Here is a 27,091-nt window from a genome sequence, read left to right as displayed (position 1 = left end):
ACACCTCCACCCCCACACCCTCCGACACATACACACTCAGACACACACACACACACACACACACACACACACGCACACACACACACACACACACACACACACACATTCACACACCCTGTGACCTCCTGCGTCCCAACTCAGTGCATGTCTGTGGAAGAGCGCTCACCTGTTGCTGCCACTTGCAGTATATTTAGCTGTGAGGTGTCACTGATGCAGTGTGTGCGTGTGTGTGTGTGTGTGCGTGTGCTTGTGTGCGTGTGCGTGTGTGTGTGTGTAGAGGAGAGAAAAATGTGTTGCTGACACTCAGGGGCCCTCTGTGGTCTTGGTGCGAGAGCCCAGGATTACTGCTTCTACACTGTAAATCATGACATTGTGTTTAATTGAAAACAGACAAGTGAATCTAAGGTTTTGCTAAGACTCAATTAAACTACGTAAGTCCAGCGGTTTTAACTTTTTTTATACTAAGTACTTGATTTAAGTATTGAGGTAAAAAAGTTTTAAAATGAACTTATTTCATTTGAAGTCATGTGAAAGGGTGACATGGGGATTTGCATGCATTCATTGTGCCACCAACCAACAGCAACTAATTTAACAAATTTTTTATTTGTTACAAAACTTGGTTTTAAGATGTCTAAGGTGAAAATGTCGACTCCAAAGCTTCATATGCAGTCAGTTCATCCAGAGTGAGCAGTGCAGTTTGGCTACGTTTGAATACATCAAACTGCACTGTGAGAGAGAAATGTTTGTTTTCATCACCACCTGGTTCTACGTGAGGGTGCAGCTTTGTATAATGATTGTGTTTGTTTTACTGAAAGAAAAAGTGAGCAAACTATCACTGCTTCTTGTGTTTGCTGTTAATGTTTGAGTAGAGAAACAAATAAGAAGCAGGAGCCAGGAACTCTTTCAATCAAGTTATAAAAATAATGGACTTCAGAAAGCTTTACATGTACAAAAACAACAACAACAACAACAACAAAAAACGTAATTGTTTAAACAATTAAAAAATCCTCAGATTAACTAAGTTAATTTAAGTTAAGGTGACTAAAATTGCACAGGATTATCTGCTAATTTAATGAAAACAAACAAAAAAATGGAGGCAACAAGTTTGCACATATTTTTTAAGTAAGGAGAACTACTGAGGTTTTACAGTGGACACGTTACCCACAGGCCGAGCCTGCCAGCATGTCGGAGGTATCGGCTCTCTGAGCATCTGCTAGCCGGAGGATTACGCTCAGCTGTCCCGTCCCGTCAGGCCCGGCAGACGGAAAGAAAGAGGCAGGCGGAGGGATCGGCTGACTCTGACGGTCTGATTCCAGAATACACTTAGAGACTCATTTGTAAAGATGATAGAAAAAAAACTTCAAATAAGCAAATTTTCCACACCAAAAATAAAAAAAGTAGAGGAATCCAGTCTTCAGTTTGAGTTTCTTATTTCAGAGTGGGTGGAAACTTTATCGCCCTTTGCCAGAATTTTTGGCTTTCCCGTACGGCCCATTTAAACCCCCTTAGCTGTACTGAGAACGTTGGTGTCCACTGACTAAAATATTGTCCATTTAAGTTATTAAATATGCAACACAATCTATCTGAGTACATTATAAAATGCCATTTAATTATTTGTTGCCTGTCTAAGGAAACATCAGATCTGAACCACAAGGTCAAAGAGGACAGCAGTCCGGCTGCTTTTCCTGGACGTTTCTTCAGGTTGTTGTTGACTGTCGCCCCATGCTTGCTTATTCTGCATCTTTTTCCATTAAAAGAATTATGTGCCATGGCATTTCAGTTGCTAAACAGAGTTCTCAGGGTTTTTGTTTGTTTTAATGAAACAGTCCCACAGCATCACAGATCCTCCACTGTGCTTCTTGATGTCAGGCGTTTTTTTCCACCTGTTCAGCTACATTCTTGGAGAGTTTGTTATTGAAAAGCTCAATATTTTCCCATCTCAGAGTAAAACTCATTTTTAAATATATTTCTTATTGTAGTAAAGAACAGTTTTTTTTCTGGCATCACTCCCAAACAACCTGCTGACATCTAGACGGCGTCGAGTGGTTGCTATCAAGATAAAAGTCACTCTGTACAGCAAATTTCCAACAGTGAACTTTGGAAATTTTCTACTTTCTTTTATTGTTTCTTGCCTTGTTCTGCCCTGCTTGTCACAGTTCCTCTTGTTCAACAGAACGGCCCGGTTCAGTTTAAGTCTGTCAGATTTCAGTCTAGACTTTGACGTTTTCAGAAAATCCTGAATCTCCTCCAGGATTTTCAGCAAGAGAGCAGAATTCACCTGTCCATTGGTTACACACTGAAAAAGCACAAAATCCTACTGAGTAATTTTCATCTAGTTTCTAGTTGTAAATATTTTACCACACTTGAAATAGACAAAACTAACTTGCAAATAGCTTATATTCATTCAATAACTTATTAATATTGATTAAAAATGACTTGTTCCATTGGCAAATTATTTCACTTAGAACATGAGAAAAATGTCTTGTGACAAGTGAACTTAACCACAAATGCAGCTAGTAATTTTAATCAACATTAAGAAATGATTGACTTAAAACAAGTTCCTTTTATCCCACTGGAGTTATGAGTGATTTAATTTCATCTCATTTCAAGTGGTCTAAGATATTTGCACTAGAAACTAGACCAAAAATACATAGTAAGATACATTTGTAGAGGATGATCAAGATGTTTTTTGGAAAAGGTGAGATGGGTCTTTGTGTTCTCATTGCTAAGCAACGGTATTGGAGGCCATTAGGGTCCAGCCTCTGTCTAGCTGTTGAACAGTGATTTTAACCCAGGTCAATGAGGCCTATGAGGTTTTAACATTGTTCTGGGTTTTTTGTGAACACATCAATATCGATGATTTCCTGGTTCCCCACTGTTCCATGTTCTCTCCACTGTGGATAATGGATGATCTCTGTGGACAGTGGTTCACTGGAGCCTTAGAAATCACTGTAATTCTCTCCGGACTGATAGTTGACTTTGTTTCTGATTTGTTTTGTTTTTCTTGAGTGATTCCACTTCATGTTGTCAAATAGCATTTTTCTAACCTGGAGCCTGGAGGTAGCTTGTGAAACTGGACTCAGCTTTCCAAATAATAAGTGGTTGTTCACAGTTAATTCATAGTTCAACAAGAACAGAAATTACTTTACTTTACAGAGCTTGAAAAGTTTTTCCCCTTCACTGCAAAAACACAAAATCCTACCAAGTAATTTTGGTTTAGTTTCATTTGCAAATTTCTTAGTATACTTGAAATATGACAAAACTAACTTCCAAGTAACTTTTCAGCAAGATGTAGGTGTGTTTTTAAAGTCAATAATTGGTTAATGTGTCTTGCTGAAAAGTTACATGTAGGTTAGTTTTGATTTATTTCAAGTCTCTTAAGACATTTGCACTAGAAACAAAACCAAAACTAAGATTGTGTTTTTGCAGTGCTTACCTCATCTTTGTCTGACAGTAAAGTTATGTTGACAGAAAAAAAAAACTCCAAAAAGAAGAAATGTGTGTTTTTCCGTTGTTACTCCTGCCTTTTACTTTATAATTCCAACAGCATAAAACATGGCAGAAGGAACACAATATGTTACGGAAAGGTTTTGTGTTTATTGAGAGGGCCCAGTGCTTTATAGTGCAGGCTGGGTGAAGCCTGCATATCCCAGAGATAGAGTTACTGTGAAAGCCATGACCGAGTGTAAACTAATCCTGCCTCACCCAACTGCCAGGGATATTCCACAATCCAGCGCATGTCTCGAGGCATTTCCTCTCCATGTCCATCTGCTGGCCTACAGATCCTATGATCATGCTTACTATAGGCTTTAAATCTCATACTACTCCAGGTAAATTATGAAAAAAAAAAAAAAACATTCTTATGTACAGTTTTTTGTTTTTAAGTAGATGTAGGTACAATGCCAAGATAATTCAAGGGTAAATTAAAGCCCACAGGATGAAAACAGTCCATTGGTTTCCATAGCTGTGTCTCCATTACAAATGTCCTCACAACTTTGTTGATGTTCTGCTAACGTCGCAAAGACACAATTTTGCAATTTTGCAATTGCAGTGTTTCCATTAAACAAGAAATGCAAAAAAAAAACCAAAAAAAAAAACACATGAATAAGTTTGTTCACGCGATAAGTCATTAAAAACATACCACACCATCATCATCCTCCTGTCATCTTCTTGTCAGCAGTATCATCTGGCTGCTGATCATGTGACTTGTGTGATGCAAAAAAGTGTTTTCCACTGCAGGTTGGCGAAATACCTGCAAACCACCTGACCCTAGCACAAAAGCCTATCAAAAAACCTGAGTGTTATTTTTTTTTCAAAATTGCCATGTTTCGATTAAGCAAATTAATTTTTGTAATTGTAATTTGCATAATTTTATGGTAATGACCTGAGAGTCACTTTGAATACCTGGTTTTATCGCCATTCTCCTGCAGAGTTGCTGCTAAGCATGTCTTTATTGTCTCGTCTTGCTGGATCTTACTTGGACCAAACTGCAGCTGTCGGACAGATGGCCTAAAATGTAACCAAAGTATTCTTTGATCAGAATTCATGCAGAAGCAACAGAGGCACAAAACTCAGCAAGGATGTCCTGGATTCAAATCTCTTATCAGGACCATTAAATGTGAACTTTATTCTCCCTCTGCATGCATGGATGCTTTCTGCTCTCTGATTTTTGTTCCACAATCTGAATCTGCTGGGAGAAAATACATTCCATGTAAAGATGAAATGTGATCATGAACGGTTGAATCTTAAACATGCTGTCGTGTTGACTCTGGAACAGTGATGAACGTTCCTATGGCCTATCAGTGGCCAGGAGGTCAGAACAGAACAACATCTAAACCTTAGTTAATGTTAGTGTTCATGGTTCAACAATAAGACACAGATAACTCAACCTGAACCAAAGAGCTCCAAGGCGACAGCCACTGCTAATTAAAACGAGCGTGAAGCTCTGTCTCACATTTAACCAGAAAACACCATGAATATCCTCTTGGAGCTGCAATCTCCAACTGCATTCCTCAATGTCCTGCAACATTTAGATGTGTCCCTTCTACACATAGGAATTAAATGGCTAACCTGCCTCACTAGCATGCACTCAAGCTCTATAGCACTCTGCTAATGAGCTCATATAGGAGCCAGGTGTGATGAACTTGAGGACAGAAGTCGAAGATCACTGCCTTAGAGGTTTTCAAAAATATTCTGTGGGCTGAGGAGACAAAAGCAGAAATTTTGGAAGGTGTGCATTTCACTACATTTGCTGAAAAACTGACCAAGTATTTCAGAGAAGCGGTGATGGCGATGTGATCGCCTGGCTCTGCTGTGTTGCTTCTCAGCCTGGACATGATTGTGAGAACCCTGGAATCTGCTCTCTTAAAGGAAAGAGAAGAGAGTCTGGTCATCAATCTATAACCTCAACACTGCAAAAAAATAAACCCAAAAACTCTTACCAAGTCATTTTTGTGTAGTTTCTAGTGCAAATATCTTGAAATAAGATAAAACTAACTTACATGTAACTTTTCAGCAAGACATAGGAGCTTGATTTGAGCAATTAATATTAATTAAAAATTACTAGTTGCGTTGGCAGATAATTTCACTTATCAAAAGACAAACGTATTCCTTATTTTAGGTGAAATTAAAACAAGCTCCTATTTCTTGCTGGAAAGTTACTTCTAGGTTTGTCAATTTCAAGTGCACAAAGATATTTGCACTAGAAGCTACAAAAAATTACTTGGTAAGATTTTGTGCTTTTTCAGTGAACCTTAACCTTTGTGCTTGTGAGGACTGAGGCAAACATAGAGGACTGTGACAAATGATACAAGTTTTACGTGTGTGGGGTCGGTTGGACCCCATTTCTAAACATAAGGGTTAAGGCTTCCATCTTTTCTGTGGGGATCAGAGCTGTTGGGTTCCTCCGCAGCTCCAGCTGAAAACAGAGACAGAGCAGAACTTCAGATGCTCACTGGCAGGAGACAACTGTGAGGAGCTGCTTGAAATGCCAGTCATTTCACAGTGGGATTTAACTCACAGAAATCAGGCGGTGTGAGGTCATTCTAACTGGAGAGGTCAGAGGTCGGGGCACCTACCTGGACACTGGTGTCACACACGAGTCCAGCTGACAGCTACAGACTACAGACTATAGACTACAGACTACAGACTATAGACTACAGACTACAGACTATAGACTACAGACTATAGACTATAGACTACAGACTATAGACTATAGACTACAGACTATAGACTATAAAACAGTGCAGATTATCAACATCACTCACAACTCCACCCTAATCTGCAGCTACATTCTCTATCAGGATTCAGCTCAGCTGAATATATATATAATTTTTAAAATCTTTTTTCTGTATATCTGAAAATAGTTTCCTATTGAGATCAAACTGAACATGCCTCATGTCCAAGTGTCTCGGTCAGGGTCAAAGGTTAAGCGTCGACACATGGCTGACATAGCTGTGCCTAATGACTGACAGCTGAACCCACCAGCAGAACTCTGACTCTGCTCATCAGTAGCATTGCTCTTTTCCTGCATGCTCCCAATAGACCGGGGACTAGGGGATTCTGGGTAACTGTAGATCTGATTTATTGTTTCAGGTGTCAAGATTAATTATCAGCACATCTCATCTCTGTCCAGGGTGACAGAAACACAATTCTGTTTGATGGAAGCTTCAAGCAGAAGGTTCTGATCCATGGTGAGAACCACCTCCTCAGATCTGCCATCTTCACAATGTAACAGAAAAGCAGGGACAATATAACATTAAATTAACAAAGAAGAAAAAAATATAACATAGTGTGAAATGTGGTGGTGCATGCTGACTAATGACCTGCAGAGTTAGTTGCTGGGTCAGATGTACATGCTGTCACCTTCTCATTTCACTAAGCAGAGGCCGGCGTGAGTCTCTGATGCTATGATAACCTCGGAGCAACAGGTGTGGGAGGGGAGAGGTACACCGCTCTACAATCTGTCTACTCCAGCTCTCTGAGAGGGTATAGATTGGAATAATGGAAGTTTGAGTTGTTCCAGTACCAGAACGTTTTAGAACTATTGTATTCATTGAGAGAAGAATCAGAATCAAGGTTATTAACTAAAACTAACGAAACAACGAAAACTGAAATTGAGAAAAAAAAAGTTAGTTGAAATAACAGGATTTAACTGGAGAAAACAATGACTAAATATTGTGCACTTATAAAACTAAAACACTCTGAAATTATAGATATATTATTCATCTTCATGATTATAAATCTATTTATTAGCCTTGTGAACTGATGTGAAATTTATTATTTTTTTCCATACACAAGCAATTTACATCAGCTGTCCATAAAAAGCAGTTCTCCATTCTCCTCCAGGTGGCGCTGACGCTAGTACGCTCAATGGTGGCAGCAAAAGTTGGAAGGAAACTGCAGAGTCAATGTTAGGTTGAAAAAATACTCCATTGTTTTAACTGTGCATCCTCGTGGTATAGAGAACATATTTCTAACAGCTCTGAAGACATAACAGTACTCCAGACGTGATTTTCTGCTGATTGGCATCATAACCTTTACACACAAACATGTCTATTGTAGCACTATGAAGTTACTCATTTATAGTATTGCCTGCCACATATTTGATATCTGGGTAGTTTTATGGTTAAGAAATGTATTTATCCTCTTCCAGGTTACTTCTCTCCTTCTGTAATGTGTCCTCATCCATTGTCTTAACACTCAGGCACACGTACTGCTGGAAACAAGTACTGACGGCTGTGTTTGTGTAGATCCACAGCAGAAAGCAAACAGTGGGTGTTGGGGTTGTAACCGGGGAGGAACTGGGTTGAGTTATTTCTGGAGTGTGTGCTGCCCTGGTTCAGGGGCCGACAGTCAGACATGTGCCAGTGCAAGGGCGAGTCATGATCCCAGCAGTAAAGAGCAGATGCTGGCTCTGATTAACACACATTTGTTCTGATCTTCAGCCTGAATGAGCACATATTGACACATACACACACAGGAGCACACACACTGCTTGATGATTCTCTGCTGTGTAACTTTATTTTCAACTCCTTAGAATCTTTTCTATGTTTGCAGGACCAGAAAAAAGACAACACAGTGGTTAGTCTTAGCTCAGTGCTGCCATTATGTGGTTGATGGAGGTTTTTACCAGAAGGTACCGGGCGAGTGAGCCTTCTGGGTTTCAGCAGACAGGAACAGCAAACGGACAGCGGCTCTCCTTCAGAGGTCAGGGAGTTCAAATCAAGGCAAGAAATGTCATATAGAGATTTTCATTTGAACAATAAAAAGAGGCAATGAGAATGCTAATTTTAAAGAGATAGTTGATAAGGATTATTAACAGTTGTGCTGACTGATGTTTTCCGTCCAGATGGAGCTGATGAAGAGTTTGTGTTCATCAGGTTTTCAGGTAGGAGCTTCCAGAGGAGCAAAGGAACAACAAGCACAGCTCGAAAAAGAAGAATGTCATAAAAATCTTCATGTTTTTGTAACTCATTTCACAAATTATTCATAGATTCATAACACAATGAGTGAAATATTCCAAGCCTTTATGTCTTGTCATTTTGATAATTATGGCTCACAGATAATGCAAACCAAAATTAAAAAAATAAATAAATATATATAAATAAGGGGAATGTCTTTAAACAGAGGTGTCAGGTTTCCGAAAATGATGTACATGTCTATGCACTCCATGTTCAGTTGGGGCTCCTGTTGCATATGAATTATTGCAGCAATGCGGCGTAGCATGGAGGAGATCAGCCTGTGGTTCTGTACCGCCTGCTTCGTCTTCACAGCTGCCTTCAGGTCGTCTGCATTGTTGGGTCTGGATTCTCTCATCTTCCTCTTGAAACAGCCCAGAGATTCTCTATGGGGTTAAATGTCAGAAGAGTTTACTGGCCAATCAAGAACAGCAACACCATGTTTACTGAAGTGAAGCAGTGAGGATTGGTGCTAAATAAAATCAGCATCTCTGTAAAGCTTGTCAGCAGCAGGAAGCATGAGGTGCTTTACACAATTCCTCTGTGCCTGTTAGCTCTCGATGAACTGAGTTCACCCAAATTCTAAAATACAATTTGCTTGATAATCCTCTCAAGGCTGCAGTTAACTCTGTCACATAATTCCCCATCACACTTTTCCCTTCCACTCAACTTTCAATGAGCTATAATTTTCTGAGATAGAGTGAGAGAGACAGATATTATTGGTATATTATTGTTATTGTTGTTGTTTATTGTTTAGGTTCCCCATTAGCTGGACTTTACACCCAGCTAATTTTCCTGAAATCCTTAAGACACATCATAGAGCAGAAGTCATTCAAATACATGACGGATGACAGATTTAATATGCATAGCAATGCAAAAATTAATTACAGATCACACAAAATGTTGATGAATTTATAAAACATACAATAATTAACCATGTAGAGCCAGAGGACGACAGGTGCTGTCTAAAAGGGTTAGGGTCAGAGAGAAGTTTCTCTCCATTCCGAGAAACTTCCCTCTGAACGTTTCTCTGTTGTTCTATAACGAACAGCCCCATCTAGTGGACAGCTACGGTAAAGCAAGTTTACGACAGTCTCAGTGCACTATGATGCTGCTGGACATGATAAATCATTGAGTCTGAAGATCTAAATCTGTCTGACCAGGTCAGTTAGTTGCCATACCAACAGCAGCGCTGTGTTCAGGTGGAGTGCTCAGTTGGCGGTGGGTCACATTGAATCTGCATCCAACATATTCACTTTAACTGGCTGCTGTTTTCTTGCAAACTACTGTATAACTGTATAAACTGTATAAACTGCATATGGAGTACAAAGAACTTACATGTTCAGATTAAATTCAGACATTTTCTAGAAAAAAACAAAGAAATCTCTGTTTCAAAAGTTGAACATTTTCAACTTTTCAAATGTTCTGAGTTTCAAAACTGAAAAGTTTTTACTTTTGAAACTCAGACATTTATACTTTTTTCTAGAAATTTTCTGAGATTAGTCTTGAAATTATGTACTCTTTTTCCCCCCCATTGTTGTATTGGGGAGATTTGTTCAACCCCACGGTTCAAAGAAATTAGTTTTAAATCTAAACCCACCAGGGGTGTGAAGACTTTTGGGTTTTACTGTATGTATAGTTTAATGCTCTGCCAGAGGTTTTGGCAAATACTTGATAGTTGTTGAATTTTTATCACACTCACCTTGTGAGAGAAAGAGATATATACTCTACATCGTGTGATCACTAGGTGGTGATATAAAATTAATTTTAAATCTTTTCCCACATCTGGGTTGTCTCTAATTTTTTTGTTGAAATGTTTAAGTGTAAAAATGGAACTTCCCACTGAAATGCAGATGAGCACATTTAAACAGGAAGGAAAAATAAAAAACTTTTATTTTTTATTTAAAATCTTACAGGCTAGTGGAAACCTGCAGGGAGTTATGGGTAATTTTCTAACATTAATCAGTCAATCATTTTCTGGCTCACTAGCAGGATTTCTGGTTTTAAATATGAAGCAGAGCACATTTGCAAAGCAAGTAGGATTTTAGTAGGAGTCGGGTCTTAATAAAGAAAATATCACAAAAACTTATTGTATAAGTTAAAAATAAATAGCAAATCCAAACACTGACATATTCCTGACAAATATAAGCAGTAACTGTAAAATATGAAATGCAGCCGTTTTTAGAAATGATCTGCAAACTTTTTAACTAACTTTTTCCAAGTCAGAGGAAACAACAAACCCACAGATATTAACAGTTCCCTCTTTACTTCTTTTTATTTTGAACCAAGTGTGATAAAAACGAAGTTCAGTCCAGATGAGAAAGCAGCATCATGCATATGCAGGAGTAACTGATCTTTACCGCCACTGCTGCCAGGTAATAAATAAAACTAAATCAAAACTAAAATGAAAAAATAAATAAATAAAAAGACTCCAGTTCAATGAATGAGTTTAGTTCACTTCAGAGCCACAAAGGAAAAGCTGGATGTCATTTAGCTTCTGCCAGTCAGCGATTCCTCAGGAGTCTTCGGTCATAATGGCGAGGAACTCCTCCTGGTTGACTGAAAAAGTAAAGTCAGCTCATCAACACTTTCCTGTTTGTCAAGTCAGCTGAGAATGTAAGAAAACCAGAACCTGACATACTCTCTCCGTCTCCGTCGGTGTCGAACACGTCGATCATGCTGCGCAGCTCCTCGTCGCTGATGTTTTCACCGAGTTCCCGAGCGACTCGTCTCAGGTTCCTCAGGCTGATCTTCCCTGACTCATCGTCGTCAAAGAGCCTGAAGGCCTTCATGATCTCCTCCTTGGGGTCCCGCTCCAGGATGCGGTCGGTCACTGTGGACGGTGACAGAACATGTTTAAACAAGTCACCGAAGCCTCTCTGGAGCTGCGTTTTCATTACAAATGTGCGCAAGTATGTCTATATTCTGCTGATGTTGGGGAGAAAAAAACAACACAATTTTCCAATTGCTGTGTTTCCAATGAATAAGAAATATAAATTTAAATCACACATGAATAAGCTTGTTCACGCAATAAATCATTAAAAAGATATATTCATAATTCAGCCAGGGGGCTAACGCTCATCTATCAGATCATCACAGACGGCGTCTTATTCAGGCATTGGAGTGACAAGCCCCGCCTACTTGGGAATGGCTACATATACGCCATTTATAGTAGTCTGTAGTCTGTGATGGCTTCAACACGTTGGAGTGACACACAACCTTTTATAAACCAGAGGTTCCCAAACTGAAAGAATGGCCTTTTACCTTAGAATGGCCAACTCTCTGTTATTACTCTGTCAATTTGATACAGTAGGAGCTTCCACACTTCCCATATCTGTGACCTCTGCCACTGTTATCAGCAGCTAAAACTGTTTAATCCGTTGTTAACATGTGGTAACCTGTTTTTCCGAGCTACGACGCTCGCGCTGGTTTACACCTTAGGCAGTGAAGGAGACCTGCTGCTGCTGTGCGGAGCTACGCAGGTATATTAGAATCACGGCAGCAAACCAGCAAAACACAAAGAACTTTTCACAGTTTTTCCCCCAAACTAACCGACTGTTGAGTAAAGCTGTTGGATGCAGGTAAAGTTAGCTACAAGATGACTAGCTAATATCAATACAAGCTTAAACAAGTAGCCTGGTGGCTACTGGTGTTGTCTATGTTCAGCTAAGATTCATTTATTTTGCCCCAAAAAAAGTCAATCCCCCCGCCCCCCAACTTCAACCAGACAGCTATTTGTAATCCATAGGGGGGGGCCCAGAAAATGTTAGGAAACCACTGGGGGGGCCCAGGAAAAAAAGTTTGGGAACCACTGTTATAAACTATGTAAACCTGTGAGAGCTCTGCTGGAGCCGGCTGCAGATTGTCTGAAAAAACAAAAACAAACCTTCATCATAGTACTACTTCCTGTCTTCTTCTTTGCTGTTTTAACCAGTAGTAACATCCAGCTGCTGATCACGTGACTTGTTTGATTTGAGAAAAAAAAAAAAAAAAAAAAAAAAAAAGTGTTTCCATGGCAGTTTTACAAAATACATCTATTCTGATACGGCTGTTTTTCTCGAAAACTTTTTATCGAGAAAAGTGAGATTTTTCAAACATGGTATGTTTCCATTAAGCAAATTTATTTTCGAAATTTCAATTTGTGCAATTTTATTTTTAATGGAAACGCAGCTACTGTCAGCACAGTAGCCCGCGTCACCTTACCCACTTCGCTGAAGTCCTCAAACGTGATCTTGCCGCTGCCCTCCCGATCGTAATCCTTCAGGATCTTCAGAACGTCCACTTTCTTCACTTCAAACCCAAGCGCTCGCATTGCCACCTGGGGATTACACCTTAGACAATTAATAGGACAAAGTGTTGAATGGAACATGAATGTAATGCTGTGCCAGTACTAGCAGTTGATGCTCGTATTAATAATGTATTAATGACCATTACAAAAATATTACACAAATTAATACAAAAAAATTTTAATAAAAATGTCTGTAATAGTTGTTTTTTTAACATTTCAGATTATGGCAAGCTATAATAACATTCAACTCTTTTTTTTTTACTTACTATTATAACATTTATGAATACAGTGAAATACTAAGCATGTCTTCCTCAAACACATTTTTCCTGAGAGACGACAAGCCCAAATCGTGGCAGTGGTGCTTCCTGCCACATTTTCACCATGTTTTTTTTTTTTTTGACATAACACAGTTTTGTGACATATAAAATGACTTTTGTGGCACACACCATGGTCTTTGTGACATATGTAGGGCTGTTGTAAACGAATATTTTAGTAATCGAGTAATCTATCGATTATTCTTACGATTAATCGAGTAATCGGATAAAAAAAAATTATAAAATGAAATATTGGTAAATCTGGCATAATACCGGTGTTACTATCAGATATCAATATCAGTCCAATTTTTCATATTTGAGCATCCCTAACAGTTGCTTTTTTGTAGTTTAGAAAACTAACCTGTAACAATAATAGCTCACTTTCTAAGTTAACCAGAAGAAAAGTTATAGAAAAATCTGAAATTATATTGAATTTAATAACAAAGAGGCAGGCTCACAAATATGCTTATAAAAAATGTCTACAATCCAGCTTTTAGTTTATGTATTCATCTTCAGTGAGTTTAATAGATTAATTAAACTCACCTTGCCACCTAACCTGTCACGCTTTGGGTTTGAAAATACGGGAAATGCCGCCTGGAGTGGGAGGAGAGGGCGAATGAACGAACGTAAGATGGGGTGGAGGGGAGGAAATAGACCAGCGGACTGACGAACCGTTAGACCGGGGGACGAACACGGGGGGAAGCAATACGGGATATTTACGACACCTTCACTGGTCACACTCAGAAACTCATCTACCAGCCATGTACGATGCGCTCCGCCACCCGTTTCTTCAGACCGGGATATGAAATTTATTGTATGGTTCGTCAGTAAAGCTACATTTACACGGTAAGCATCAGCTACTCAGCCGCCCGCCCTGTTCAGTCTATCCGCTCACCTCAGCGCTCTTCCCGCCGTTCGCTTTCAACCAGCAGCCCCGGAGGAGAAATGCTGCCGTACTCCAGGCATTCCCCCAGTCATTTTAAGGATGCTTATTGGTACCCCAAAAACGATAAAAAGTCGGGCATTATCATCAATCAATAAAATCCCCACGGGCCAATCTTGAAGATTGGACTTTATGCCGCTGAGACTTAGCTTTTGTCAACAACTCAGAGGCGGAAGTGAGAGCTCCGCGCAACGCAAATGAAGTCCCGGCCGGAACACGGTGCGCTAACTAATAAAACATAAATTAACGAAGCTTCGAGGCAGGTAAATTTTCCTCGAGGAATTTTAGTAATCGAGGTACTCGAATCATTCGAGGAATCGTTTCAGCCCTAGACATATGCCATGGATTTTGCGACATAACATAGCTTTTGTAATAAACGCTACAGCTTTTGTGACATTCATATGTCACAAAAGCTGTGGGATGTGTCACAGAGGTATTTGTGCCATATGACCATGTCTTTTGTGAGGTATGTTACGGACTTTGTGACACATGCCACGGCTTTTGTGGCATATTTCTTGGCTTCTGTGACACATACCATAGGTTTTGTCACACAGGTAACGGATTCTGACATATTCCATGACTTTTGTAACATAACACAACTTTAGTGACATAACAAGGCTTTTGTGACACATGCCATAGCTTTTTTGACATGCCATGTTTTGGTATGTCACAAAACATGGCATGTCACAAAAGCCGTGGTATGTGTCATAAAAACTGAGGCCATGTCTTTTGTGAGATATCCCATAGCTTTCATGACATATTACATGGTTTTTATGACACATCTTTTGCTGCCCCCCCCCCCCCACTTACCTTCAGCTCATGGTAATCTATCTCTTTATCTTTGTCCGTGTCAAATAAATCAAATGCTTCTTTAATTTCATGCTTCTGATCTTCGGTGAGCTCTCTCCTCCACTTGCGTTTGCGTTTGTCCCCTCCGAGCTCAGTTCTGTTAAGAAACATGCAATAAATTAAAGATTACCCAAGGAAATGCATGATAGAATATTGCATAAGTGGATCTTTACTACTACTTTATCAGTACTAAAGTACTTTATAAATTCAAGTTCAGAACTCTGTAGTTTGCATACACAAGCTAAGAAAGCACAAATGCCACTCTAAAATTATATCATTTTTTAAAATCACTTTTGGTATTATCTTTGTTATTGTCATTTTTAATGACATGTCGCTGTCTCCAAGAAATTTCCATGATAACAACAAATTGGGATGAGTTAAGATTTTATTTTCTCACATAATAAAATTCTATTTCCATTTTCCAACTACACTTTTTCCTCCCACTGAACCTTCCGTGAACATGTTTGGACACAGTAAACCTCATTTGTGGCTTTGTGTCAATAACCACTCACTGGACGATGGTCAAGTCAATATTTTTCTCTTGACATTGTAGATCATAGGATAACATTTTGTTAAAAATCATTTTTATTTATCTTATGTACATAATTTTAACTGAAATGAATTATCAGGTTTTAATTAGTTACAAACTAAGAATCGAGTTTTGTTCCAGGTGTTTTGTGACGCACATAAATAAGCTATTCTATGGTTCTGTTTAAATTTAAACTCTCCTCAGTTCTAAAAATATTAAATATTTCGGTTTTTTTAACAGAGTCCCTTTGAATTCTCAAAGTAAGCATGCTGTTTTGATTTCAGTTTAGATATTACTTTTCTAAAAATGTCTGATACCAGATTAAATACGAATATTTAATCTGGTATTAAATATACCAGATTAGAGGATAGTAACACAGCAGACGTGTTACTATCCTCTAACACGTCTGCTGAGTAAATTGATCCGACCCCAGCTGCAGCGGCAGTGCACTGCCCCTGAAAACAAACCTCGGAAGAGAGCGATGATGGAAGCCAAAATGCTAACTGCTAACCCGGTCGTACCAGGCAAGTTTATCGCCTTCAAAGTGACTGTGCCTTGGTAGAGAGCAGGAGTAGCGCGGGCACAGCAGCTTACCTTGCAGACAGACTCATTCTGGTTTTAGTTTCAATGTCTAAAAACAGAACTTTACAGTCAAACAGTTAGCGCTGCTCTAATCAGCACAACAATAAATCCTTTTATCCGCGCTCACGTTCATGAATTGCATTGGTCGCTGGTTGCTAGGCAGCAGCTAGGCGCTTCCTGATTGCGCTGTCCTTCTTCTTCTTGGCCTTGTTGCGCCCTTTTAGTAGCATTAGCTCCATCTTCTGATTTATCCGGTCACTACAGTTCTTTATGACATATATTCCATTGAACCTACCATAAAGAGTAGAGTCCAGCCTAGTCCAGGAGAAAAATTATGGTTATGCTCACATAATATAACACGTGAAGTTGTATTTTCCTCTTTTGTGATTAAGTAGGGTTGCCACCTTTCAGAATTAAATAAGGGACCAGTCCCTATATATGTAAAGCGGGGGTGGAGGGAGTGCTGCAGCGGCAGGGTGTCGGGGTTAGTGTGTGTTACCCAGAAAGTAGTTGGACACAACAACAATGACTGGGGCAGCCTACTATATAAAGTACTCGGGGACCACTTACTTATTATTACATATACACATTTGTAAAGTACGGAACAAATCGCATTTAACAGCAAATTATGCGATGGTTCCATATGGTTAAGTGTTCATCTTCATCTCTAGAATCAGAAGTGAACATCAGCACAGGCTTGCATGGCAGAAGCTCTCGGTTCAATAAGTAAGTATTTTTAAATAAGTTGATGTCTTGCTAACACTGTTCTGAAATAAAGCATATAAGCCTGTGTCACTATTAAGTGTTTTAATTTATTGTAGTTTTGAATTGACCAGTACACAACTATCTGAAACCAATGATGTCACACAAACATAAACCTTGACCACATCAGGCATAAGATAATGGCAATCGTTTTGGTGTATTTTTCAGCACCCCTACATTATCACAGACATGCCTTTCATTGTTATTTAAACCTTTCAGTTTTTTATCTTTGTGCGAATGAAGACCATGTATAAACATGGCACCACAAATGTCATGCTATGTTTAAATAGAAACTTTTAAAACAGACAAATACAAAGATTGTTTCATTATTTTTCATTTGAACAAGGCATAGCAATCTGCAGTTGATACATCCTGAACTATATTGCAGATTTCATGTATGGAGGACATTTAATGTATATTTGTCCATCCAAACTTACTTGAGCCTGGGGCCCCACATCCTCCTGAATGTGTCTCTGCTTACAATCCAAACAAACATTTAGACACAAAATGGTGATCTTTATGTTAGTGAAGTCAGGAGACTTTGTTATTTCAGGAACAATGATGTCGGAATCTCTTTCTCATGTGTGAAATAACAAATGGTGATAACATCTATTCCTTTCTCTGAAATAATGCGTGACGAAAGGAGAAAAAAAAGCTGCTGCTTATTAAAAGTAAACTCCAGAGGCTCAGTTTAGGCCTGATTTTGATCTCTAATCAGTTCTATCGATCCGACCTCTGCCTCTCAAACAGAGCTCCTCTTTCATGCCTCCTCCTTAGGCCAAGTCCATCTACCAGTAGGGGAGTGCTGATGAGGGAATTGGAGGACATATTTACCTTCCCCAGCATCCGTAAGCTGCACAGAGGCTGCTTTCTTAGAAAGCCACATGAGAGCGTGCCCCCTACACACATGTGGTGCAAAACAGAGCGTTCTATATTCAGCTCATGTTATGTACATGCATACAAGCCGGTGGTTGTAACGGAGGTGAGCAGAGAGGAGGGAGAATGGAGGGGGGGCAAATAGGAGAAGACATTTTTTCAAAAAGCACCAAGTGTTTTACTTCTAACAGAAGACTGATTCAGTCTTTTCACAAGCTGGTCTCCACATTGTGTCCAGAACTGAACGGCTTTGTTCTATATTCCATGAATCTCTGAGTTAAGTTGATCAAATAATGGACGCCATTTGACAAAATTCTGGATCATTACAGTTCCAGGGCATGTTTTGTTAAATCACAACACTTTAAAGCTCCAGTATGTAACTTTTAGTTTGGTAACACTTTATTTGAAGGGGGTTGAATAAGACTGACATGACATTGTCATAAAGATGACATAACACCTGTCATGAACATGAATAAGCCTTCATGAATATTTATGACTGTTGTCATAAAGCGTCATTCGATAAATTATGACACTTTTAATACAAAGTTGACATTATTCAAAATGTCTTTGTTATGACAACTTGACATTAACCAAGAAATCATTACTGATATAAAAGAATTAATGATTGCACTTTAAAAATTAGGTAACTTTATGTTATTAAAGGTAAAGTTTAAACAGTAATGATTTCTTAGTTAATGTCAAGTTGTCATAACAAAGACATTTTGAATAATGTCAACTTTGTATTAAAAGTGTCATAATTTACCGAATGACGCTTTATGACAACAGTCATAAATATTCATGAAGGCTTATTCATGTTCATGACGTGTTATGTCATGTTTATGACAGCGTCATGACAGTCTTATTCACCCCCCTTCAAATAAAGTGTTACCTTTAGTTTTTTGCATAGTTGTTAAAACTGTGGCCATGTTGTGACAGTATAGTATGAGACAGATAATATGTGAAAAACATTTATCTCCTCTAACCTCCTTTCAGTGCTACTATTGCCATCTGAAGAAATGAACCATTTCCAATCAAAAACAACCAATCGGAGCCAGAAGGAGGATCTTTTCAGAAGCAGGATATTTCTGTTTAAAATACTGCTATGGTCCAACTCAGATGACCGCAACCCCTCTGTCTGGTTGGTCATCAGGCACAGATCTCCCTCAGTCATTGACCGGATGGCTCCCACAGGTACCAGTGCGTGCTCCCAGGTCTGATCAGGAGTGGTCCATCTGAACCGGCTCCCACACGACTGCGTCCCACACCGTGTCAAGCGACTGATGTGCCCCACGCCATCTGCGGCTCTGTGGCTCTGGCTCCGCCTCTGATTCCAGTACTCTGTGAATGGAATGAGTCCTCCTAATGTATGGTCCAGGTGGACACGTGAAAGCGCCATTCATCTCCAAGACCTTAACTTAAGCACAGTTAATCACAATGTGTAAGCAAACCCAGCCACCATTAACCAGTGTTGTGTTCAAGACCACCTAACCCGAGACCAAGACAAGACCAAGACCAGAGTGTATTGAGACCGAGACAAGACCAAGACTTTTGGGGTCCGAGACCAACTCAAGACCAAGACCGAGGGGAGTCGAGACCGAGTCAAGACCAAGACCAGCGGCCCGCGCTACATGACACAATAAAATGTAAAATATGATCGAAATTGCTTCTCAAAATAATCTGAAAGATCCATATTACCATAAAACACCTAGATATTAAATACTTAATACATTTTACCAATATTAAACATTCCATTTATGTGCTAAAAAGTGTGATGGTCTCGTGCCATCCCTAAAAACATAACGCCCTGGACATTTGCCCATATTGCTCATATAAGAAACCACCACTGTCTGCACCATTAAACATAGCAATTGAGGCAATGCCCTGACGGTAAATAATGCTCAACTATGAACACTGACCAAGGAGCAACAAGCAAGAAGTAGCCAAACAGAAGGCGCTCATCGTGACTGTTTTCACTCTCTATCCCAGTACATGAAGCCAGGTAGTCTGACACCATGGCAGACATTACAGCTGCCACTTTGAACAAAAACAATCAAAGAGCAATGTGCATGCTCTGCGTGCTCTTTCGTTCTTGTGTTTTAGTTATTTGTTAATTTAAATATCAAGGTACATAATTAATAAAATAATGATGCAGTGTATACAGAGCATTACTAGAACAAAGAACGGGTGTTCTGTCAGGTCAGATCGTCATACGCTTAACACGAACTCACGGTGTTCTGTCACATCAGCATACGTTGTCAGATAGTCGTACGCTTAGCTCAGATATGCATACGCTGTCATTACCATATGATTTTATTTAATCAGCAACATAGAATCATGACGTAGATCATTATTAACAGTTATTAACCGTTGTATGGCATCCAGCTGCAGCCAGACCTACTTTAAATACACTTTGAAACCACGACAACGCATGTATATCTATCTAGTTATCATATTATGTCATATTAAAAACAATTTAATGACTTATTTTCGTCATAACTTGTTGCATATACTGACAACTCCACTGACGGTCGGACTTAATGCGCATGCGCTGGCATGGTACTCACTGCATGTATGCTATCCTGACAGCGTATGGCTATCTGATAGAACACCGGCTACATCTGTCAGACACGTCATTACCATAAGATTTCATTTAATCAACAACATAGAATCATGACGTAGATCGTCATACATTTTGTTATTAACAGTTGTATGGCATCCTGACTTAGCGGTTAAGTGAGTTTTACATGGGCGTGTGTTGTAGCTGACTCCAGCAGCAGCCAGACCTGCTTTAAATACACTTTGAAACCATGACAACACATGTATATCTATATAGTTATCATTGAAAACAATTTAATGACTTATTTTCGTCATAACTTGCTGCGTATAGTGAACTGACAACTCCTCTGACGGTCGGATTTATTAATGCTTAATGCATGTATGCTATCCTGACAGCGTATGGCTATCTGATAGAACAACGGCTCTCAGTGACACTCCAGTCCTATCTAATAAGTAAAGAGCCGTGGAGAAGAATCGACTGTTTCTGAATGTCACCTCACTATATTGCAGACTTTTGGACATAGCGTTGTCCCATATATGCGACAAGTCAGTCAACACCTCCGCACAATAATTCAGCACAGTGAGTGATAACATTTTTCATCACAATGCTTATGTGTCTCTGTACAGCTAGCTTTGATAACTCACGTTAACGGAGCTTACCTTCTTTGAGCTACTTTTCTAAGTGACGAAAAAAGTTAGACGTTGTCTCCACCGTCTGTGAAAGCGAAGCGCTGCTGAGTTAGCTGTGGCCATTGGATTTCTTACTATTTATGCAGCGATATTATATTACTGATGATTAGACAAACATTTTCTGCCGCTTAGAGGAAACCACTGCGCGTGTCCTGGAGCGCCACGCACAAGTGAAAGGTGGGGAGGGGAGGGAGAGGGAAAGTAAAAGGAGGGGAGGGGGGAGTAACAGAAACACGTGGTTGCTTGGATTTTAATCGGTGCGTTTTGCATCCACTGAAAACAAAGATGTTAACAAATAAAGTGGACAGAATGCTGTACGTTTAGTGATATTTTCACAATTGCGGTCTTGACTGGTCTTGAAATAAAATGCCGAGTCCTCAGCGCCCGTCTTAAGACCGGTCTTAAGACCAAGACCAACTTCGAGTACCACAACACTGCCATTAACATTTTGTTCTTTTCCATTGATTAGACTTAGCCAAACTGATGCTTAGTGTACAGGTTCTCTCCTCCTCAGTTCACTGTCCAGAGCGGCACCTGGTGCACTCAGAAGATCTATAAGGAACAGAAAAAGCAAAGAAAGGGGGAAAAACAGGCACAAAAGGCAAATAGACTACAAAACTGGAGTATCAGTGACAATATTGTTGTTTCCTTTAATATTTCCATCCATCCATCCATCCATTTTGTAACACCCTTCTCCCTAGTGAGGTTGGGAGGGTTGCTCCATCTCCAGCGAATATCTTGGGTGAGAGGTGGGGTCACCCTGGACAGGTCACCATTCTGTCACAGTCCTTTAAGATGAATGTCAAATTGTAGGACTGAAAGAATAATGACCAAAGAACCAAACGCTGATTTGGACATTTTAGAGAGGTCAGGAACGTCAATGGGTTATGATCCATATACGCCACGATGTTAGCGACACCACTTAAATAACCATCAAAATATTTCAGGGCTAGGATCAAAGCAAACATCTCCTTCACCATCACAGAGTAGTTTAGCTGATGCTTACTGAACTTTTTTGAAAAATAGCTCACCAGCTTACCAATACCCAGATCATCCATATGTGTAAGAACGGCTCCAGAGCCCACATGACTGGCGCCCATGTAAAGCTGAAACGGGTGTTTAAGATGTGGTGCAACTAACACAGGAGCAGCACAGAGGAGCATTTTCACATGCTCAAAAGCCTGTTGACAAAGGAGAGACCACTCAAAGTTTAAATCTTTACGGCCACCAATGAGAAGTTTAGACAAAAACATCTTTAATATCCCACCAGTCCAAGAAAACGCACAAGCTTCTTCTTCATACCTGGAACATGAAACTGCTCTACTGTCTGAACCTTCCATGCAACAATCCAGATCTCACCTTGGCCTTGTCCAACCACAACACCTAAACAGGTTAACAGCCGCCCTTCCAAACTCACATTTGTCAAGATTGACTGTCAACAGTCAATCTTTTCCGGGACATCCGGAAAAGGTCCCGGATGCGCTCTATGTGCTCTTCCTACATGTCAGAACACACCACCATCGTCCAAGTAGACCGCACAACCAGACGTCACCAACCACTCTGTTCATTAATCTTTGAAATGTAACAGGTGCATTTGTTAGGCCAAACAGCTTTACTGTATAAGAATACAAGTCTGTAGAGGCAACAAACGCAGACACCTCCCTTTGTTAATGACACCTGGCTAAATTTACTAACAAAGCTAGAAGAATCCAAGGCAATCATCCATTGTTGGGAAACAGAAACAGTCTGGTTTTGTCACAGCATTACGTTTGGGAAAATCTGGGCAAAAAGATTTAGGGACCAGAATGAATGGTGATGCCCAATTGGACATACTCAGCTCTACCATCCCATTATCAAGCATATAAGCCACTTCTCCATCCAAGTACTTGCGCTTCTCCAGATTAACCCTGTAAAACTTTAGCATAAAGCAAAATTTATACATCCACATCATATTCTATCAAATGTGTACTTTCTGACGTGTCCGGAAATTGATTCATCAGCTCCTCTCCCAATGTTTCTGAGTTTTTAAGACGCTCATATATCAGCGCGCTGTCCAACCCATCCGTTTTGCTGTCAGGTGAAAGTCTCGCTCCCCCCCAGCGATGGCTGTTTACCCTATATGCAAGTGTAGCATCATTACACTGCGGCTGAAATAAATCAACCTCACAAAAATAACATGGCCTATTAACATGCTGATAATAGGCTCACATGACACAACTCAGGGTTCCTACAGCTTAAGGCAAGTTCAATTTAAGACTTTTTTAAAACCAACTGAAATTAAATTTAAGACAAACTTCACAATAAACACAATTCGCTGGATGACAGACGATCGTTTCTTCTTGCATGTTGCACGTTTCAACCTCTTTGTTTATTGAGAAGCCTCTCTCCATTGTTGCCTGGCCATGCAATAAGAAAAGAAGCTTCTTGCAAAACTCAGCATAGCGTTTGCTCTGGAAAGCCCAATGGAGGAAGACATCAACTGTATGAGATGGTTGGTAGGACTGGAAGGTGTCATTTCTAGCCTCAGTGGATAAGAAATTGCAAAACTGTTGTGTAATTACGCCACCTGCAAGAAACAGTACAAAGACAAGCCAAATTAATAAAAAAAAAGCAAACTGTTTATTTTCTAATTCATGCTGATAATGTGTTTTCTGGATATCTAACACTTGTTATGATGGCATTTACATCACTCCTAGCTTATTTAACACTTAGAGACAGATATTGTAATGAAAAAGGAAAGAAAACTTAAACTGCTCTATTCTTTCATACCGGCTGAGACGCCTCCTGACAGCTGCTTATCATGCAGAAACCTCTGCACAAGATTTCTCATCTTGCCCTGGCACCATTCTGGATGAGAGAACATCTTTCTAGGGTCCAAACAGGTCAGCTGCCTCAATGTGGGATACTTTACAGGGCTGTTGTCCTGCACTTTCTGAAGGATAGTCAACATCAACTTGATGCAGTCCCTCATAAACGCCAAGGCTGAGAGATCTCCTATCTTTTTCTGCTTCGGAGTTCCTGACAGGGATGAGAGTAAATGGTAAGTGGTCTGACCACCAGGCCAAGGGTGATCTATGTAACAGCAAATAAATCTATTTTCTGGATCCTGGTGAAATTTTAACAATTACTTGATAAACTACATCAGAGTTGATTCTGCACCCAAGCCAATGTTTACTTCTTTAAGGTGGACCCAGATATTTTTGTCATCAACATCCAATCTGGCTAACTGAAGTGGACTGATGTCCTGAAGGACTTCCCTCAAAATACACAGAGCGCAGAAAAGCTAGAAATGTAACCCACACAACTATAAACACACTACCTGTAAATTATGTCAAAACTGCTTTCTTCTCTTAATTTGACACCATAAATCAGTGAAATACATTAACAGTGGTGGATTTCAGTATTGCACTGCATGTATACTGTATAACCAAAATCACCTAAATTACAAAAAAATGAAGGATTTAAATATTTCACTCTGTGTAATGAATCTATGTCATATTTGAGTTTTATTTTCCAAAATATGTAACAAAAAACTTTTAACTTTTCACAATATTGTGATTTTTTTAGATTTAATCAGAGTCCAATTAAAAGCTGACAAAGGAGGAAATAAGACACACATAGAAACCCTGAAATACTTCATGTTCACTGAGCTCTTTCATATCATGAATTGTGAATGGCTACTAGGAGTAATTAAGGTGGGTTTAGGTGGGGCTGCAGCTTGTTGAAGTTGCAGTGTTTGTGTTCGCTCATGTCTTTTTAACCAAATTCCACTGAACTCCACCCTGAACCAGCACAAAGACCCCCTGTCTGATGTCCCTCTGCACATGTGAAAGAGTGCTGTTGCAGCTTCAGTGGCAGGAAGACGTGTAAACAGGCAACGGGTTTGGTTTAACCCACATTAAATGAATCAAAAATATCATGATTTTTATTTTTTTTTTACTAGACTTTGTATGAATTCTTATGTGGTTTATTTAATACTCATTATAGCTCATTGTGTAAAGTGTTATAAACAGTATTATAGTGTCACAGAACTTCAGACACTCAGTTCTTCTGTCCTTATATATGAAATACAAACTAGTGCTTCAAAATCAAAGGGATGCAGCAATCAACCAAGTTTTTAATGAAATATAGAAATGGTTCCATATTTTGTTTCTTATTTGGTCAGTAAAGTTTTAAACTGTTGCTTTCAGACCTTGAAAGAGTTTTATAGTTCTCACAGCATCTGGAGGTACTTCTGCTTTCATTCAGCTCTCCGGGAATTAGAGCCAGTAATTGTTCATAAAACTGCATGTGTGAGGTCGTTATTAGCTCCCTATTCAGAAAAGGATCCACTGTACCCTGTTGACATTTCACAAGAAAGTTTTGCAGTACGGTGAATGAGACACTAGCCACCTTGGCCTTTCACAAGTCAACTCCCCAACGACGACACCGCCTGGAATGACGTCGAAGAAGAACCAGTCAGTGTAGGTGAAAGTTGGATTGCATGTTGGAACCAGTAGGCGTGTGATGACACCCTGCTATGAAGAGTAGGCCCCATTTGATGACCGCTCTTATGTTAAAACAACTTGGCTTCATGCAAACCCAAAGTCAGCCCCATGGAGTGCTGCTAGTGCTGTGTAAAACAAGCAAGAGACCTTCTCTGTTTCCAGGTCAGTCTTTTGACTGATTGTCAGAAACTGTAGCTGCTTTAGTCACATTCACGATTGTTAATATTTTGTCATTTCTTCCTGTCATTTGCACATTGTGTATAAAATAAGTCAATTCTTAAGAAACACTAGAAAAACTGGGACAGTCAGTACTTTGTACCCCTGAGACCCAAAGGTTCCAGTTTCTTGTCACTCAAACTGCTAAAATAACCATCGCTGGTCTGCAGGTGGACCAAATTATGTCCCAACCGTACTATTCTCTCAAAGTGTTGAACTGTTTTTGACATAAAGTTTATTTCTTTCTCCTCAAAGAAAATGATGTTGTAAAGTTCAATTTAAATACCTATTTCCTTTGTGTTCTTCATTGTGCTCTTGTCATGAAGCATAATAGCTATCTGCAGGTGCTTGAGCCTCACAGCTCTCCTTTTTCTTTAAAAACATTCATCTTCCTTTCAACTCCTCTGTCATCGTCACATCTTAAACATGCAACAAACACACAAGTACGGCATTCTCCACTGCTGGGATTGTTGGTGAACATCACACTCAAGTACCACTCAAGTACCAGCTATTAGCGTGTCACTGTCATCAGATGCTTTGGGGAGATTCCTGGATGTGACTGCTGTGAAATATTGCCCACATCATGTGGTTTATCTGTAAGGAGACACCCAGGAACTGTTCCTCATCAGCCTAATGACAGGACTCGCACATAAACCACAGATGGGCTCAATCTGGGACCCATTTAAATCAGTCCCATACTGATGGAGTCGTACACGGAAAGGAATTGAGGTAAAACGCAGAGCTGGTTCTTGGTGTTACCTAGAAAGCCAACTGCTGGACAGGACACTGCTGCAAGATGTACAAACACCACTGAATTGTAAAGAAAAAGTAAATAAAATTAGCTTGTATAAATTAACATGTCTCCAGCCTGTGCCCTGCATCTCCATTTGGCGAGGTAAACCCATGGTGTACAGAAAGTTACACAAATGAGGAACTTTATGACGGGCCAAACAACAGAACATGTCACTGGTAGACATGGTGTTCACTAGTACTTCTGTCACAAGAAGTACTAGTTTATTTATTCCTACCATTTGGGGCTCCAAATGGCAGGAATAAACTTGATGTAAATAGTTAAAAACTAACAACTAAAATTACCGTCTGTTTCAAAAATTATTTTATGATGTACAATAATCAAACCCAGGTAAAGTTTACATTGACTACAGATTTGGCTGCTTGGTCCTGCAGTTGGTAGCACTGCTGTTTACAGCGAGAAGATCTTCAATTCAAATCGAGGGTCTTTCTGCCTAGACTAGCTTGCATGTTGTCTCCAGGTAAGTGGGTTTTCTCTGGGTACAATAACAAATGTTAAATAAATGTTGTATTTATTTAGACGAAATACAGAGGAGACGGTGGGAGAGTCTGAAGGACACGTATACCAAGGAGTCTCCTCTTAACCCCCGTCTTGAGCGATTTTGATGCATTTGGCTCATGTTAATAGCAAAATGTCAAGCATCTGACTTCAAAGTGCACATGCATCAAATTTTTTTGATACACAAAACACATTCGGTCCTACACGCAGTGGTCACAAGTTCGAGTCTCG

The 27,091-nt window shown here is 39.6% G+C and overlaps 1 protein-coding gene across 1 annotated transcript; it reads right to left on the bottom strand.

Annotated features, from left to right (window-relative positions):
• Nucleotides 1–10,708: 10,708 nt before the first annotated feature.
• Nucleotides 10,709–16,140, bottom strand: cetn3 (centrin 3). Its single transcript, XM_015000659.2, has 5 exons — nt 15,977–16,140; nt 14,815–14,950; nt 12,663–12,777; nt 11,101–11,292; nt 10,709–11,018 (listed from the first exon to the last, which is right to left on the bottom strand). The coding sequence occupies exons 1-5, from the start codon at nt 15,991–15,993 to the stop codon at nt 10,975–10,977; spliced, it is 504 nt and encodes a 167-aa protein (XP_014856145.1). The 5' UTR covers nt 15,994–16,140; the 3' UTR covers nt 10,709–10,974.
• Between the last annotated feature and the right edge of the window lie 10,951 nt (nt 16,141–27,091).

This window comes from Poecilia mexicana, unplaced genomic scaffold (genome assembly GCF_051168715.1).
Source record: "Poecilia mexicana isolate PSO_F unplaced genomic scaffold, ASM5116871v1 scaffold_12, whole genome shotgun sequence".
Classification (NCBI taxonomy): Eukaryota; Metazoa; Chordata; class Actinopteri; order Cyprinodontiformes; family Poeciliidae; genus Poecilia; species Poecilia mexicana.
The sequence above is the reverse complement of the archived record's forward strand: the minus strand, read 5'-3'. Positions and strand labels throughout refer to the sequence as shown.